The 13,608-nt window shown below is 39.2% G+C and overlaps 1 protein-coding gene across 1 annotated transcript in view; it reads right to left on the minus strand.

Moving 5' to 3' along the window:
* Positions 1-13,608, minus strand: part of MCM8 (minichromosome maintenance 8 homologous recombination repair factor) — a 47,366-nt gene that overhangs the window by 29,535 nt on the left and 4,223 nt on the right. Inside the window, exons 2-8 of the mRNA XM_047771698.1 lie at positions 12,078-12,227; positions 11,708-11,791; positions 9,568-9,650; positions 9,012-9,161; positions 6,898-7,001; positions 5,757-5,955; positions 967-1,052 (exon numbers count right to left, since the gene is read on the minus strand). Coding sequence (XP_047627654.1) covers positions 967-1,052; positions 5,757-5,955; positions 6,898-7,001; positions 9,012-9,161; positions 9,568-9,650; positions 11,708-11,791; positions 12,078-12,222 — 851 coding nt within the window. The 5' untranslated portion in view covers positions 12,223-12,227. The remainder of the gene's footprint in view (positions 1-966; positions 1,053-5,756; positions 5,956-6,897; positions 7,002-9,011; positions 9,162-9,567; positions 9,651-11,707; positions 11,792-12,077; positions 12,228-13,608) is intronic.

Consider the following 13,608-nt stretch of genomic DNA (forward strand, 5'->3'; position numbering starts at 1 on the left):
TCCATACGTCACGGGTGTTGCCCTAAAAAGCAAAACAAACAAACAAAGACCATCTGTTTCAGGCAATTTTCCTGGATAGCACTCTGACTTCAAAACTATCCATTATTTTATATTTAGGGATGAGTTATAGGATTACAGCCAGAAAAAAAATGGAATAAAACTGTTAGATTAAAAAAACACACATAGGGAATTCCCATCATGGCTTAGCAGAAATGAATCTGACTAGGAACCATGAGGTTGCGGGTTCAATCCCTGGCCTCACTCAGTGTGGCCCTGGCCTCGCTCAGTGTGGCCAGAAGCTGTAGCTCCAAGTAGACCCCTAGCCTGGGAATCTCCATGTGCCGCAGGTGTGGCCATAAAACGCAAAAATAAAGTTATAAAAATACAAACACACACAGAAAACTAGGTGACTTTCAAAAAAAAAATTTTTTTTTAAACACCTAGAGTAAAATGCCTATGGATAGTATAAATATGAAATGAAACATATCTTTTTCCAAGGGATTCTTTTTTGGCCTTGCCTATGACATACAGAAATTCCTGGGCCAAGGATCAAATCCGAGCCACGGCTAAATACTTAATCACTAGGCCACCAGGGAACTCCTCTAAGGGATCCTTTATTTTAAACCTTTCAAACAATATTATTTTCAACACAGATCATTATGGAATGAAACATACAGTTTTCCAGTTCAATGAGTCACATAAATGAGATAGCAAATGAACTATTTCCCCATAGCAAAAGGATACAATACTTGTACATTAAATCCTTTCTGGAATCTGACAGAGAACAGATTTCAAATAAAGACAACTATCATTTCAACACATAACTCTTCATAAAATAAACCTTTATTATATACTTTATCATTATCTACAGACAAGAATCAAAATATAATAGAGGAATATTGTAGATTTACTTGACAGCCTGAGAGCTCTAAAACCTGCCTTCTATTGACTAGTCTGCTTGCTTACTTGATTGACTGCCAGTCCGTCGTAACTGTGAGAGGAGAGCTACGGAGAGCAGTAAACGACTTCCCTCGACAGGCAGGAATAGGACACTGCAATGAAATTCATTCACATTTAAGTTTTGATAAACTACAGTCATATCTCAGGAAAATTCAAGTTAAAATGCTTCCCTTAGTATTGTTTTAAAAGGTGGTCTCAGAATGGTATTAAAGTAGAACTAAAAGCTGTAATAAATTTCGATTTTCTTCTGCACTGATTCTGTTTTTGAGGCAAATTTTCAGCTGGTCCTTCTTGATTACTGCTCTTATTCTTTCTGCTGTGGGTATGCAAGGATCCTTACTCACCTCCCGCACTCCTTCCTTTGTGCCCACATAGTCTCCTAATCCTTGAATAGCCTCTCATACCCAGTCCTACATACCCAGCCTAACTGTTCCCTTTTCAAAAGCCTTTTCTAGGTTTTCTTCAATACCCAGTTTTCCTACCTCATCTCCTTTTGCACAGTTTGTACAGTATAACACTCAATGTACCACAGAGGCAGTTCTCAACATGTAAGTCAGTTGTGTTGAAGCTTCCATAAGTCACTTGTTGGCTGTTTAGCTGTGTGTACCACAAGATGCATTTGTAAATACAGAGACTGTGGCAGACTGTGTTTTCCACATATGGTTGTAACAGTATCTCCCCTCACACCTTTCTAGAACTTTGCTATTCCCTGATAAAGAGGTGGAGTCTAAATAATTTCTCCCTCCTGGAATGTGGACAGGCTTGTGACTCCCTTTGTAAAGAACCACACATGACAGAAGTGATGCTGTCTGATTTCTGAGGATTCTTGAAAAGAGACAGAACCATTTCCACATGTTGTCTGGACCCGTCTCTTGAAGCTATTAACAGCCATGTGAGCAGAATGAGTGTCCTGAATTGCCATACTGTGTGCAAGAAGCAAAAATGATCCCACAAAGAAAGACACTGGTCAGCACCCAGCCACTCCCGCCCCTTGTTATTCTACCTCCGTAAGAGACCTAGAGCCAGAAGTACCCAGCCAATCAGTTCTTTCAAACTCCCTACTCACAAAAACCATGTGAAATAATAAAGCGATTATTGTTATTTTGAGCTGCTATGTTTTAGAATGGTTATGCAACAATAGTGACTAGAACAGAGATCACCTGGAACAATCATCTTTTTGATCCATTCACTGAAGTTCAGACACATGAGTAAAAAGTCAGCACCACTACCTACTATGATACAGGGTGTGGAAATACCTTGACCCATTAACGCTTACAGAAAATATCCACGTTAAATCAGAATTTAAATTCGGGCCTCTGACCTAAATACCTGAGTGTTAAGCCCAAATACCAGATGACATCTATCTATCAACAGCACTGATTATTCAGAACCAATAGCTGAACCTAACATACTCTAGGATTCCTATAAGAGAAGTGAGCCCTAAGAATTTCAATTTGAGTAGGAATATATAAATACTAAACTTATTAAGGCTAAGGATGAGAAAGGCAACTCTGAAAAAGAACAGATACAGTACGTCTCCTTACCTTATCAAAGATTTTAATAAGAGCAATGTAAATAGGATCATGTAGCGCTGGTATAGGACCAATGAAATGAAGCAGACTCACAAGCCTACCGCAGCAATGCATTACAGAGGATGCACAGAACAGCAGTAGAAACACAGGGCTTAACTAACAAATGGCAACAACTGACTTTGCACCTAAAAGGATAAAATTAGATCCTTAGCTTTATGCCATTCACAAATTTAAATTCCAGATGGATGAAAGATCTCAGTATAAAAATAAGACTTAAGAGCTCCTGTTGTGGCTCAGCAGGTTAAGAATCTGACTGGTATCCAGGAGGATACGGGTTCAATCCCTGGCCTCACTCAATGGGTTAAGGATCTGGCATTACCACATGCTGGAGTGCAGGTCACAAATACAGCTTGGATCTGGTGTTGCTGTGGCTGTGATGTATGCTGTCAGCTGCAGCTCTGATCTGACCCTAGCCTGGAACTTCCAAATGCCACAGGTGCAATACTAAAAAGAAGAAAAGGAAAAAAGAAAAAAAAGACTTAAAAGTATTAGAAGAAAATTTAAGAGATATGGTTATAATGCTTGACTGAGAAAAGGCTTCTTAAGCAGTGCATAAAATGTACAAGTCGTAAGGGATAAGACTGATCAATCTAACTACATCAAAATGCAAAGCCCTAAAACAGAAAAATGTACCACAAAGTTAAATAACCGTGATGTAAAAAAAAAATCAATGATCAGTATCTAGAATTTATAAAGAACTCCTATCAATAACATAAACAGGAAATTCAATAAAGAAGGAAACTAAATTACCAATAAAGAAGTGAAAAGATGCTCAAACATAACAGAAATCATAGAAATTCATATTAAAAGTGAAATACTGGAGTTCCCGTAGTGGCGCAGTGATTAACAAATCTGACTAGGAACCATGAGGTTGCAGGTTTGATTCCTGGCCTTGCTCAGTGGGTTAAGGATCTGGCGTTGCCGTGAGCTGTGGTGTAGGTCACAGACTCAGCTTGGATCCCTGCTTTGCTGTGGCTCTGGTGTACGCCAGCAGCTACAGCTCTGATTGGACCCCTAGTCTGTATGGAGATACACCTCAGGAGCGGCCCAAGAAAAGGCAAAAAGACAAAAAAAAGTGAAATAACATTTTATACCCACCGGTCTGGCAAAAATTTAAAAATCTAACAATAATAAGTATTACTGAAAATATGGGAAAATGATTATTGATCAACACTACTAGTAAGGGTGCAGGTTGAGACCAACAATCCAGAAAGAATTTTGGCAACATCTAAAAAAGTTAAAAATAAGCATATCATATAACTGAGAAATTCCTTTGCTAAGGAGACAGGTACAAGAACGTTCTCTGTAGAGTCATTTGTAATTTTAAAATGGAACCAGCACAATGTCCACCAGGAGAATGGACAAACAGTGGCTATGGTTTACTCCACAACAGTAAAAATGAAAGAATTAGATATGCATGGTTAGAACTTTTTTTTTTTGTCTTTTTGCTATTTCTAGGGCTGCTCCTGCGGTATATGGAGGTTCCCAGGCTAGGGGTCTAATCGGAGCTGTAGCCACCGGCCTACGCCAGAGCCACAGCAACTCAGGATCCGAGCCGTGTCTACAGCCTACACCACAGCTCATAGCAACACCGGATCCTTAACCCACTGAGCAAAGGCCAGGTATCAAACCCGAAACCTCATGGTTCCTAGTCGGATTCATTAACCACTGAGCCACAACGGGAACTCTGATAGTTAGAACTTTAAAACAACCAAGTTAAAAAAAGTTCTAATTTGTTACATTCAGTATACCATTTATGTAAGGATAAATTTATGTTAAGACATATAAATCTGTGTAAAGATAAACCCTACATATACAGTAAAGTATGAAAATGTAGACTTGGAGTTCCCATCATGGCACAGCGGAAACAAATTCGACTAGAAACCGTGAGGTTTCAGGTTCGAACCCTGGCCTCACTCAGTGGGTTGGGGATCCAGCATTGCCATGGACTGTGGTGTAGGTCACAGACGTGGCTCAGATCTGGCATTGCTGTGGCTGTGGCTGTGGCTGGCAGCTGTAACTGAGATTAGACCCCTAGCCTGGGAACAAAAAGACAAAAAAAAAAAGTCTTCTTAGACTTGAAGAACACATGCTGGTTTCAGAATAGTGGCTACCTCTCTCTAGGGATGAAGCAAAGTTAATGGAACTGAGGAGGGAAAGAAAGAGACTTTTCTTTTTGCTTTTTAGGGCTGCACCCACAGCATATGGAGGTTCCCAGGCTAGGGGTCAAATTGGAGCTACAGCTGCTGGCCTACACCACTGCCACAGCAACTTGGGATCCAAGCTGTGTCTGCAACCTATACCACAGCTCACGGCAATGAGATCCTTAACCCATTGAGCAATGCCAGGGATTGAACCCGCAACCACATGCTTCCTACTCGGATTCGTTTCCACTGCACCATAATGGGAACTCACAGACTTTTTTTTTTCTTTTTACGGCCTCACCTGTGGCATATGGAAGTTCCCAGACGAGGGAATTGGAGCTGTAGTCGCTGGCCTAAGTCAAAGACACAGCAATATGGGATCCAAGCCGTGTGTGTGACCTACACCACAGCTCACAGCAATGCCGGATCCTTAACCCACTGAGCAAGGCCAGGGATCAAACCTGCATCCTCATGGATACTAGTCAGATTTGTTTTCACTGTGCCACAACAGAAACTCCCGAAAGAGACTCTTAACTTTACAATACTTAGTATTTTTTGTTAAATATTGCCAACTCATAATGGTGGTATACTGATATTAGTTACATTATTCTCTATACTTTTCTACAGTTTTAAAATTTACAGTTGAAAGAAAAAGCTAAAGAAAAAAGGAACACATCACTTTCAAAGAGCAGAATAAAGGAAAGAAAACAATATGTGTACCTATTAAGTCAAAATATAAATATACGAATGGAAAGAATACACATTAACTTCAGGATAATGATCGTCTCAGGAAACAGTACAAGCAAGGGGTAAAAAAGAGATACAAATTGTACCATCGATGCTTTCTATCTTTCAAAATATATCTGAATCTGGCAAAATGTAAATTCTGAGTGATGAGTAGAGACATTTCATTTTTAAATTTTCTATACTCTGAGGTAATTCAAAATTCAAAAACTGAAAATAAAAAAATCAGCTCTGTATTTAGAAACACTGGAAAATATTTTCTGTAAATTGACTTGCCTTCTTTACCAAGAGGAGGAATAATTAAAGAACAAGATACCTTTGTGGGCAGATTATATTTTCCATCTGGAAGAGAAAAACTCTGAATTTCTCCACATGCAGCACAAAGAAAAGCCATCTTGGTACAAAGAGGCTTTATATTACTGACACGAACAACCGTCCCTCTAAGAGAAATGTATTTTCCATAGTAGTTTGCTCGAACATTCTTGAGGTGTGTCAAGGGTTCATAGTTGTATACCCTAAAAACAAAAACAGAAATATATTTATCTATGAATTTACCATGAACAGAGAGCTGAGGATATCTGTATTAAACAAGTTCCTTTTAGGAGCAACTATGGAATTCTCAAACCATATCACCCTCATATTTATTGGGAATATTCTAAGTATTATATCATTTAAAAAAACTAAACGTTCCCTATTCTTCTTGCTCCACTGGCTGTTCTCTAGGGAAAAAGGAAGAAATAATGCCAAGAGGAAAATCTCAGATTCAGTAACTTTTGAGTTTCTAACTTCTTTTTTCAAGAAATGTTAGAAAAAGTCTTTTTTCCTAAACTCTGGGGGAAAAAAAACCAAACCCTGATGATTACCTTATTCATCTCTTCTACTGAGAAATTTAAAATCTTATAATAAAGGTGAATTCAAAAAACAAAATTCCATTTATTCTCTGTGCTTAATAGAAATGTAATAATTTTAACAAATTTTAATTGTACCACTTACAGGTTGACAAATCAACTTATTTGGGCAGAAAATGTTTATTTCTATCATGATCACTTCAAATTCAGTGGGTTCACTTGGGTGTGATGACGTTACTGTTTTCTCTAGCTTTGTGAAGTTCTCATTCTTTTTTTTTTTTTTTTTGTCTTTCTGCCATTTCTTGGGCCACTCCCACGGCATATGGAGGTTCCCAGGCTAGGGGTCGAATCGGAGCTGGAGCTGCCAGCCTACACCAGAGCCACAGCAACGCAGGATCCGAGCCTCGTCTGCAGCCTACACCACAGCTCACGGCAACGCCGGATCGTTAACCCACTGAGCAAGGGCAGGGATCGAACCCGCAACCTCATGGTTCCTAGTCAGATTCGTTAACCACTGTGCCACGACGGGAACTCCTTTTTTTTTTCCCTCATTCTTAAATAGTCTTCAATGCCTGGTTCTAACTACTTTAACACCAGCAAATTCCTCACCTCGCATGAATGTGTGGCACATTTACCATTGTTTCCCCATTTCTAGACAATCCTTCTTGGGCTTGTAACTCAGCTGCATGCCTTTCAAGGTCCTTAGTTAATACCTAGACAAAACAGACATTTACTTAAAAGTTTGAAAACAAAATATCCTCTTGAAACAGGACTCTTTATAAGGAATATGAAGTTACAAACAATTCAGAATATAATTTTTTTTGCTTTTTAGGGCCATATCCGCGGCATATGGAGGTTTCCCAGCTAGGGGTCAAACTGGTGCTGCAGCCACCGGCCCTACACCACAGTAACAACAACATGGGATCCGAGCTGTGTCTGCGACCTACACCATACATAGCTCAAGGCAATGCTGGATCCCCAACCTACCGAGCAAGGCCAGGGATTGAATCTGCATCCTCATGGATCCTAGTTGGGTTCTTAACTGCCGAGCCACAAAGGGAACTTCCCAGAATAGAATATTAACAGCACTCTAATTGCCCTTTAAAATTCTGCTATTTGATATTTAATTATGATTACTTATTTTAGAGTGGATTATATTTTCCCTGGGATTTTGCCATCCCTGGGCTGGAAAATTCCAGCATTGTTGTCTGCTTTCTGTTTCAATTAAATCCAAAATTAAAGGTTTTTATAGGACTTCTTCAAAATAGTCCTATATGCACTAAATAAAATGTTATAGCTTTGGGAAAAGCTATTACATTCTGGAAGGATTCTGATGAAAAAATATCTTCTCCTTTTCCATATACACTGATTAAAATAAAGAAAATAAAGATGACTTTTGAAATAACCAATACTTACTTCCTTGGCATTTGACATTAAATCAAAATAAATATCTAACATCTACTTGTGTACAAAGCAGTATGCCGCCAGTCTGAGAAACTGAGATGCAAAGTTTACATACAGCTGTAATTGTTACTGTAAAAATTACCAGACAAAAAAACCCACGTGAGCTTTGAAAAGGGGTCATAAGAAAGCTTTCACAGAGTGATAAGACATTTGGATGTGTGAGGCAAGGGGCATTCTATGCCCAATGGACAGCATGTCTAAGAGGTGCAGGACCCAGAGAATCCTGGAGGAAATGCAGTTTAGCTGGATGGTAGTGAATGAAGGAGAGTGAGGAGAAGGTAAACTAGGTTATGGAAGGCTTTCAACGACACACAAAGGGCTTGGATATCATTTGGCAGGAAAGAGTCACCAGTTTCCAAGGACAAATCATGTTTTACCATGTATGGCAACAATTAAGGAAAGATAATGAAGACTTAAGATAGAAACTGTAAGGATGGAAAAGTGGTGGATTTAAGAGACATTTAAGCAACAGAAGTGAAAGGATATGGTAACTTAGATAATAAGAACTAATGAGCAAGGGGAGTCTGAAGAAAACAGCCAAGGTTCCCAGTCTTGGGTCACTAGCAGTGTGCACATCTTGGTAATAAACTGTTGCTCACCTCCTCTGCTCTATATCCAGTCTTCAGTACCCCTTTAAGACTCATCATACAACCGACCATGCCTGTAGACTTCCTCTGCACTTTCCCCGTTCCTCCCCAAAAGTTGAAGGTTTTCATCTCTGAATGCAGCTAGCACTTCTCTGTGCCTGTCCTAAGATTTACCACATTTTACCTTGAATCATTTATCTAGTTGCCAGCCTAAAAAAATGCTTTCACATATGTTGTGTCATCTAACTCTGAGAAAAACTCAGGCAGGCAAAGCAAATACTGTTAAATTTTTGATCCATACATGGGGACACTTAGGGAGATTAAGTGACTTGCCCTATGCTGCAAAACCTAAATCTGAGATTAAGCTTTTTGTTCCAAGTTCATAACTAGTAACACCATGAAGCCTTATCTTTCCTGTGAGATTACATGCCTCCTTGAAAACGAGGCTTAATTTCTATATAATCTTTGATAAGATTAAACTAATTTAAATAAATGAGAAGTAAATGTTATATTTGGGTAAGCTGCTATACAGAGAGTTTTTAGGACAGCATTGCAACCTTTCAGTTTTAGCCAAGTTCTGTTGATAAAAACTAAGAAATCTTTTAGAGACAGGACTGTTACATAAAATCTTCCTTTAAAATTTTGACAAGTCTCACAAAGATAAATATTTACCTGATGTATTGCCAGACCCATGCAAGCCAGGGTTTTCTCAGGTGTATCCCTTAATTCATTTGCTACATTCGGTATCAATTTAGCTATTTCATCATCCTCTGTCAATTCTTTAAAATCCACCAAAATACTTCCCTTTCTTTCTATTTCATCCTATAAAATATTAAGGTATAAAAACAATGATTGCTTTTTCAGAGTCAATTATCATGCCTGAGCATTCAATTATAAACTTTGAGAAAGCATATATTATTACTAAGGTGATAAGTACTACAAGTTTTGTACTACGCACAGTTCTAATATTAAAATACATCAACTCATTTATGGCTTTAACAACCCTTTGTAGTAGGTACTAGTGATACCATTATCCTCTAATGATAGATGAGAAAATTGAGGCACAAAGTAGGTAACTTGCCAAAGTCCACACTGCTAACATGGCAAGCTGGGAGCTGGACCAAAGCAGCCCAGTGTCTGTCATCACAATTATTAGCACCTCGAATATACTGCTCAATAAGATGACATATAAAGGTGGACTAATAGCTTTGTGGTACAGGAATCTTACCTTATCATATAAATCAATACGCTTTGTGAAAAAATTTTCAAATGTTTGAATCTTCTCAATAAAAGGAGAGCTGTCACTGTAAACTAATTCAAAAATGGCATCAGCATTAATAATCATTACATATATTTTTCATGAGACAAAATACCACACACACAGTAAATGACTTATCCAATTGCTTTGCATTCTGATTACATTTAGATAAGAAATGGTATACAATGTATACACAAGATTCTAAGACATGCTTAGGTCTGTACAATCTGAAATGAAGACAGGAAGTATCTCTTCCTAAAAGCCCCGATATCTGAAAATCTTTACACTGAAGCTGTGAACCTAATAGTACTTTCATAATGAAGACAAAGCTTGACACATTAAACTATTTTCTTAAATGGTGCTAAAGACAATGCCTTTGCAAAGAAAATCCTACTAGTCCAAAGAGCCACTTGTCAAATCCCTTCCTGAGATCAGGGGCAGCAGACCACCTCTTGACTCTGGTCCCAAAATTGTAAAGTTATCTTCCGCAATGTAAAGTTCCATAACATTTTCAAACTGGTCTCTCACACAGCAACGGTACAACGAATCAGTTTGGAAGTACAACTGGTCAAAGGTACTTTGTGAGTTCCATCTTTAGGACTAGTCCAAAGACTACTTCTAATGTTCTGCGCTAAATGTCAGGGAAATAGTGCAGGTGTTGGTGGCTAAACCAACATCCTAAAGCAACAAAAGACACATCAACCATGAAACATATCTAAGTAATAGGAAAAAACAGACTCTCAATATAGAAAACATTTGTAAGCACTTTATTCATTTGCAAAATGAATACTGAGTTCCTGGTATGGGGCAAGATCCTTGGGCTTAAGCAATGCACAATCTATTAGGGAAAAAGCACAGATATATATATAAACATAAATGCCACCTCTCAAAAGACATATAATAAGGACATGATACTATCAGAGAATAGAAAAGATGATTTTTCAAACCCACAGAGACAGATGTATAATTTTAACTGGTATTCTGGATTATAAAAAGGAGATTCAACTGTGTTTCTACACAAACTGTTTCTACACAAACTGTTGATGGTTGTCTCTCGGTTCTAGGTCAACCCTTCTATTTTCTCCTCAGTGATTCTATGATCAAGATCTGAACACTGCATTTCCCAGACTCCTGTTAGGTTCTGTCAATTGGAGGCACTTTAGAGATAGGAAAGAAGGGAGGGAGGAAGGAAGTTAATTAGTTAATTTTTGTTTTCAATCCTTTTTAGCATCTCTCCAGCTACAGAGGATAATTCCAGTTCTAGCCTGCAACTCCAGGCACCAACCATGCCAACCTCCTACCAGAATTACCAGCAATAATCAGCTTTAATTTGCCTCAGTGGTCTGAGCATAGCTCTGAAGGATACCCTTCAGAGAGCCAAGCACAGCTTTGTAGGGTGCCTCTCAAAAGTCAAAGCCACAACTATGAATTCAAACCTCCTTTGAATTCCTAGGTTCTGGTAACCTTAGAAATACTTACCTTTTGTTCCATCAGTCATAAGGGTGGTTGTTGCTTTTCAAAGTTAAAGTTATTGTCTGGGGCCTTACCTCAATGTTCCCTTTTTGATCTTTTAGTCTTCTATCTGTACATCCAATTCTCTGTATTAAATCCCCCTTTTGAAATATCTACTCTGGTTTTTTTCTGACTGATACGAAAATGAAAAATAATGATCTTGAAACAGAAAAATAATTTGATTGATTGGGTAAACTAAGACTAAAGAAGGGGGAGACAGATACACACATATGTAAGCCAAATGAATTACTGTAATATGAGATATAGCATCCAAAGACCAGTTAAGAAAATAAGACTTGGAGTTCCCGTCATGGCGCAGTGGTTAACAAATCCGACTAGGAACCATGAGGTTGCGGGTTCGGTCCCTGCCCTTGCTCAGTGGGTTAATGATCCGGCGTTGCTGTGAGCTGTGGTGTAGGTTGCAGACGCGGCTCGGATTCCACATTGCTGTGGCTCTGGCGCAGGCCGGTGGCTACAGCTCCAATTTGACCCCTAGCCTGGGAACCTCCATATGCCGTGGGAGCGGTCCAAAGAAATAGCAAAAAGACAAAAAGAAAATAAGACTTATGGTACTTTCTGCATGTTTAACTCTACCTACCTTCAGAAAAATAAAACTTCCAGCCTTTATATGGTATGAATTGATCCAATGTTGATTGTAGTAGCAAAGACTGTGAGGTTTTCTCTGAAAAAACAAATGCCCAAAAAACCATAATTCAAGGTTAACAGAAACAGAGCAAACTTTTTCTCCCAATTTGCTTTTTCCTTTAACAATGAGGACATAACATGTTAACAGCAGAATATCTAAGTTACAAGTTTCAGTAAGAATTTTGGGTATTAACATCCAAATATTACCTTAAAGGGTAATGTCAAATAAACACAGACTGAAATTTGAGTTTAACTGCTTTTCATGACAGGCATGAACAGATTCCTTCATGAAGGAAAAAAGCCTGAATATTGGCCTCCCCTACCAGGATGCTTTCCTGTGGCTTTATTCAGGTTAAGCCTATGCTCTCGTTCTCTCCATTTTCCTGAGAAGCTCCCACCACCTCTTCCTCTTTTCCAGCTTTGAAACCTTCCTCGTCCAAATCCTCTGCCTCTATATGCTCCATTCATGTCTTCTAAAAGAGAGAGATTAAGAACGTCCTCATCAAAACGATAGAGGAAATAAATAACAAGCACAGGGAGCTATATTTAATATCCTGTGATACACCATAATGGAAAAGGACATGAAACTAACAGAACATTGTAAATCAACTATATGTCAATAAAATTAAAAACAAACAAACTATAAGGGAAACAGTGCTCCTAAAAGTATTAACAGGGGTTCCTGTCGTGGCTCAGTGGTTAACAAACCCAACTAGTGTCCATGAAGACACAGGTTTGATCCCTGGCCTTGCTCAGTGGGTTAAGGATCCAGCATTGCTGTGAGCTGTGCTATTGGTTGCAGATGTGGTTCAGACCCCAAGCTCCTGTGGCTGTGGTATAGGCCGGCAGCTACAGGTCCAATTCAACCCCTAGCCTGGGAACCTCCATATGCCAAGGGTGTGGCCCTAAAAAGACAAAAAGAAAAGAGTATTAACATAGTAAATAAAAAAAAGTAATATATATTCTAGTTTAAAACTTGCAGATAGGCTTGCAGTGTTGCACAACATGGTACAAAACCCAAATACTCTACAGTTACTCTTCTGATCCTCATCTCTTTTTAAGGTACACCACAGATGTTTAACCAAGTATACTGAATGCTTACACCTTTTCTTAATTTTTTTTTTGTCTTTTTGCCATTTCTAGGGCTGCTCCTGAGGCATATGGAGGTTCCCAGGCTAGGGGTCTAGTTGGAGCTGCAGCCAACAGCCTACACCACGCCATAGCCACAGCAACGCGGGAGCCCAGCCGAGTCTGCAACCTACACCACAGCTCACGGCAATGCTGGATTCCCAACCCACTGAGCGAGGCCAGGGATCGAACTCGCAAGCTCATGGTTCCTAGTCGGATTCGTTAACCACTGAGTCACGACGGGAACTCCCCACCTTTTCTTATTTATTTATTTATTTATTTATTTACTTATTTATTTATTTATTGTCTTTTTGCTATTACTTGGTCTGTTCCCGCGGCATATGGAGATTCCCAGGCTAGGGGTCGAATCGGAGCCGTAGCCACCAGCCTACACCAGAGCCACAGCAACGCGTGATCCAAGCTGCGTCTGCAACCTGCACCACAGCCCACGGCAACGCTGGATCGTTAACCCACTGAGCAAGGGCACCTCATGGTTCCCAGTCGGATTCGTCAACCACTGCGCCACAACGGGAACTCTCTTTTCTTATTTTTATCATGGGATTTATCATGGGATAAAAATAAGAAGAGGTATAAGAAAAGGTACCATATGTGTTTTCAAGGAAGTCCTAAAAAAGAAATGAAAATAAGACAGGAAATTAACTCTAAGAAACCTTGTTTGCAGTGTTTTGAGATTTATCATAGGACACGCTGGCAGAACATAATCCT

The sequence above is a fragment of the Phacochoerus africanus genome, chromosome 3 (assembly GCF_016906955.1).
Source record: "Phacochoerus africanus isolate WHEZ1 chromosome 3, ROS_Pafr_v1, whole genome shotgun sequence".
NCBI lineage: Eukaryota > Metazoa > Chordata > Mammalia > Artiodactyla > Suidae > Phacochoerus > Phacochoerus africanus.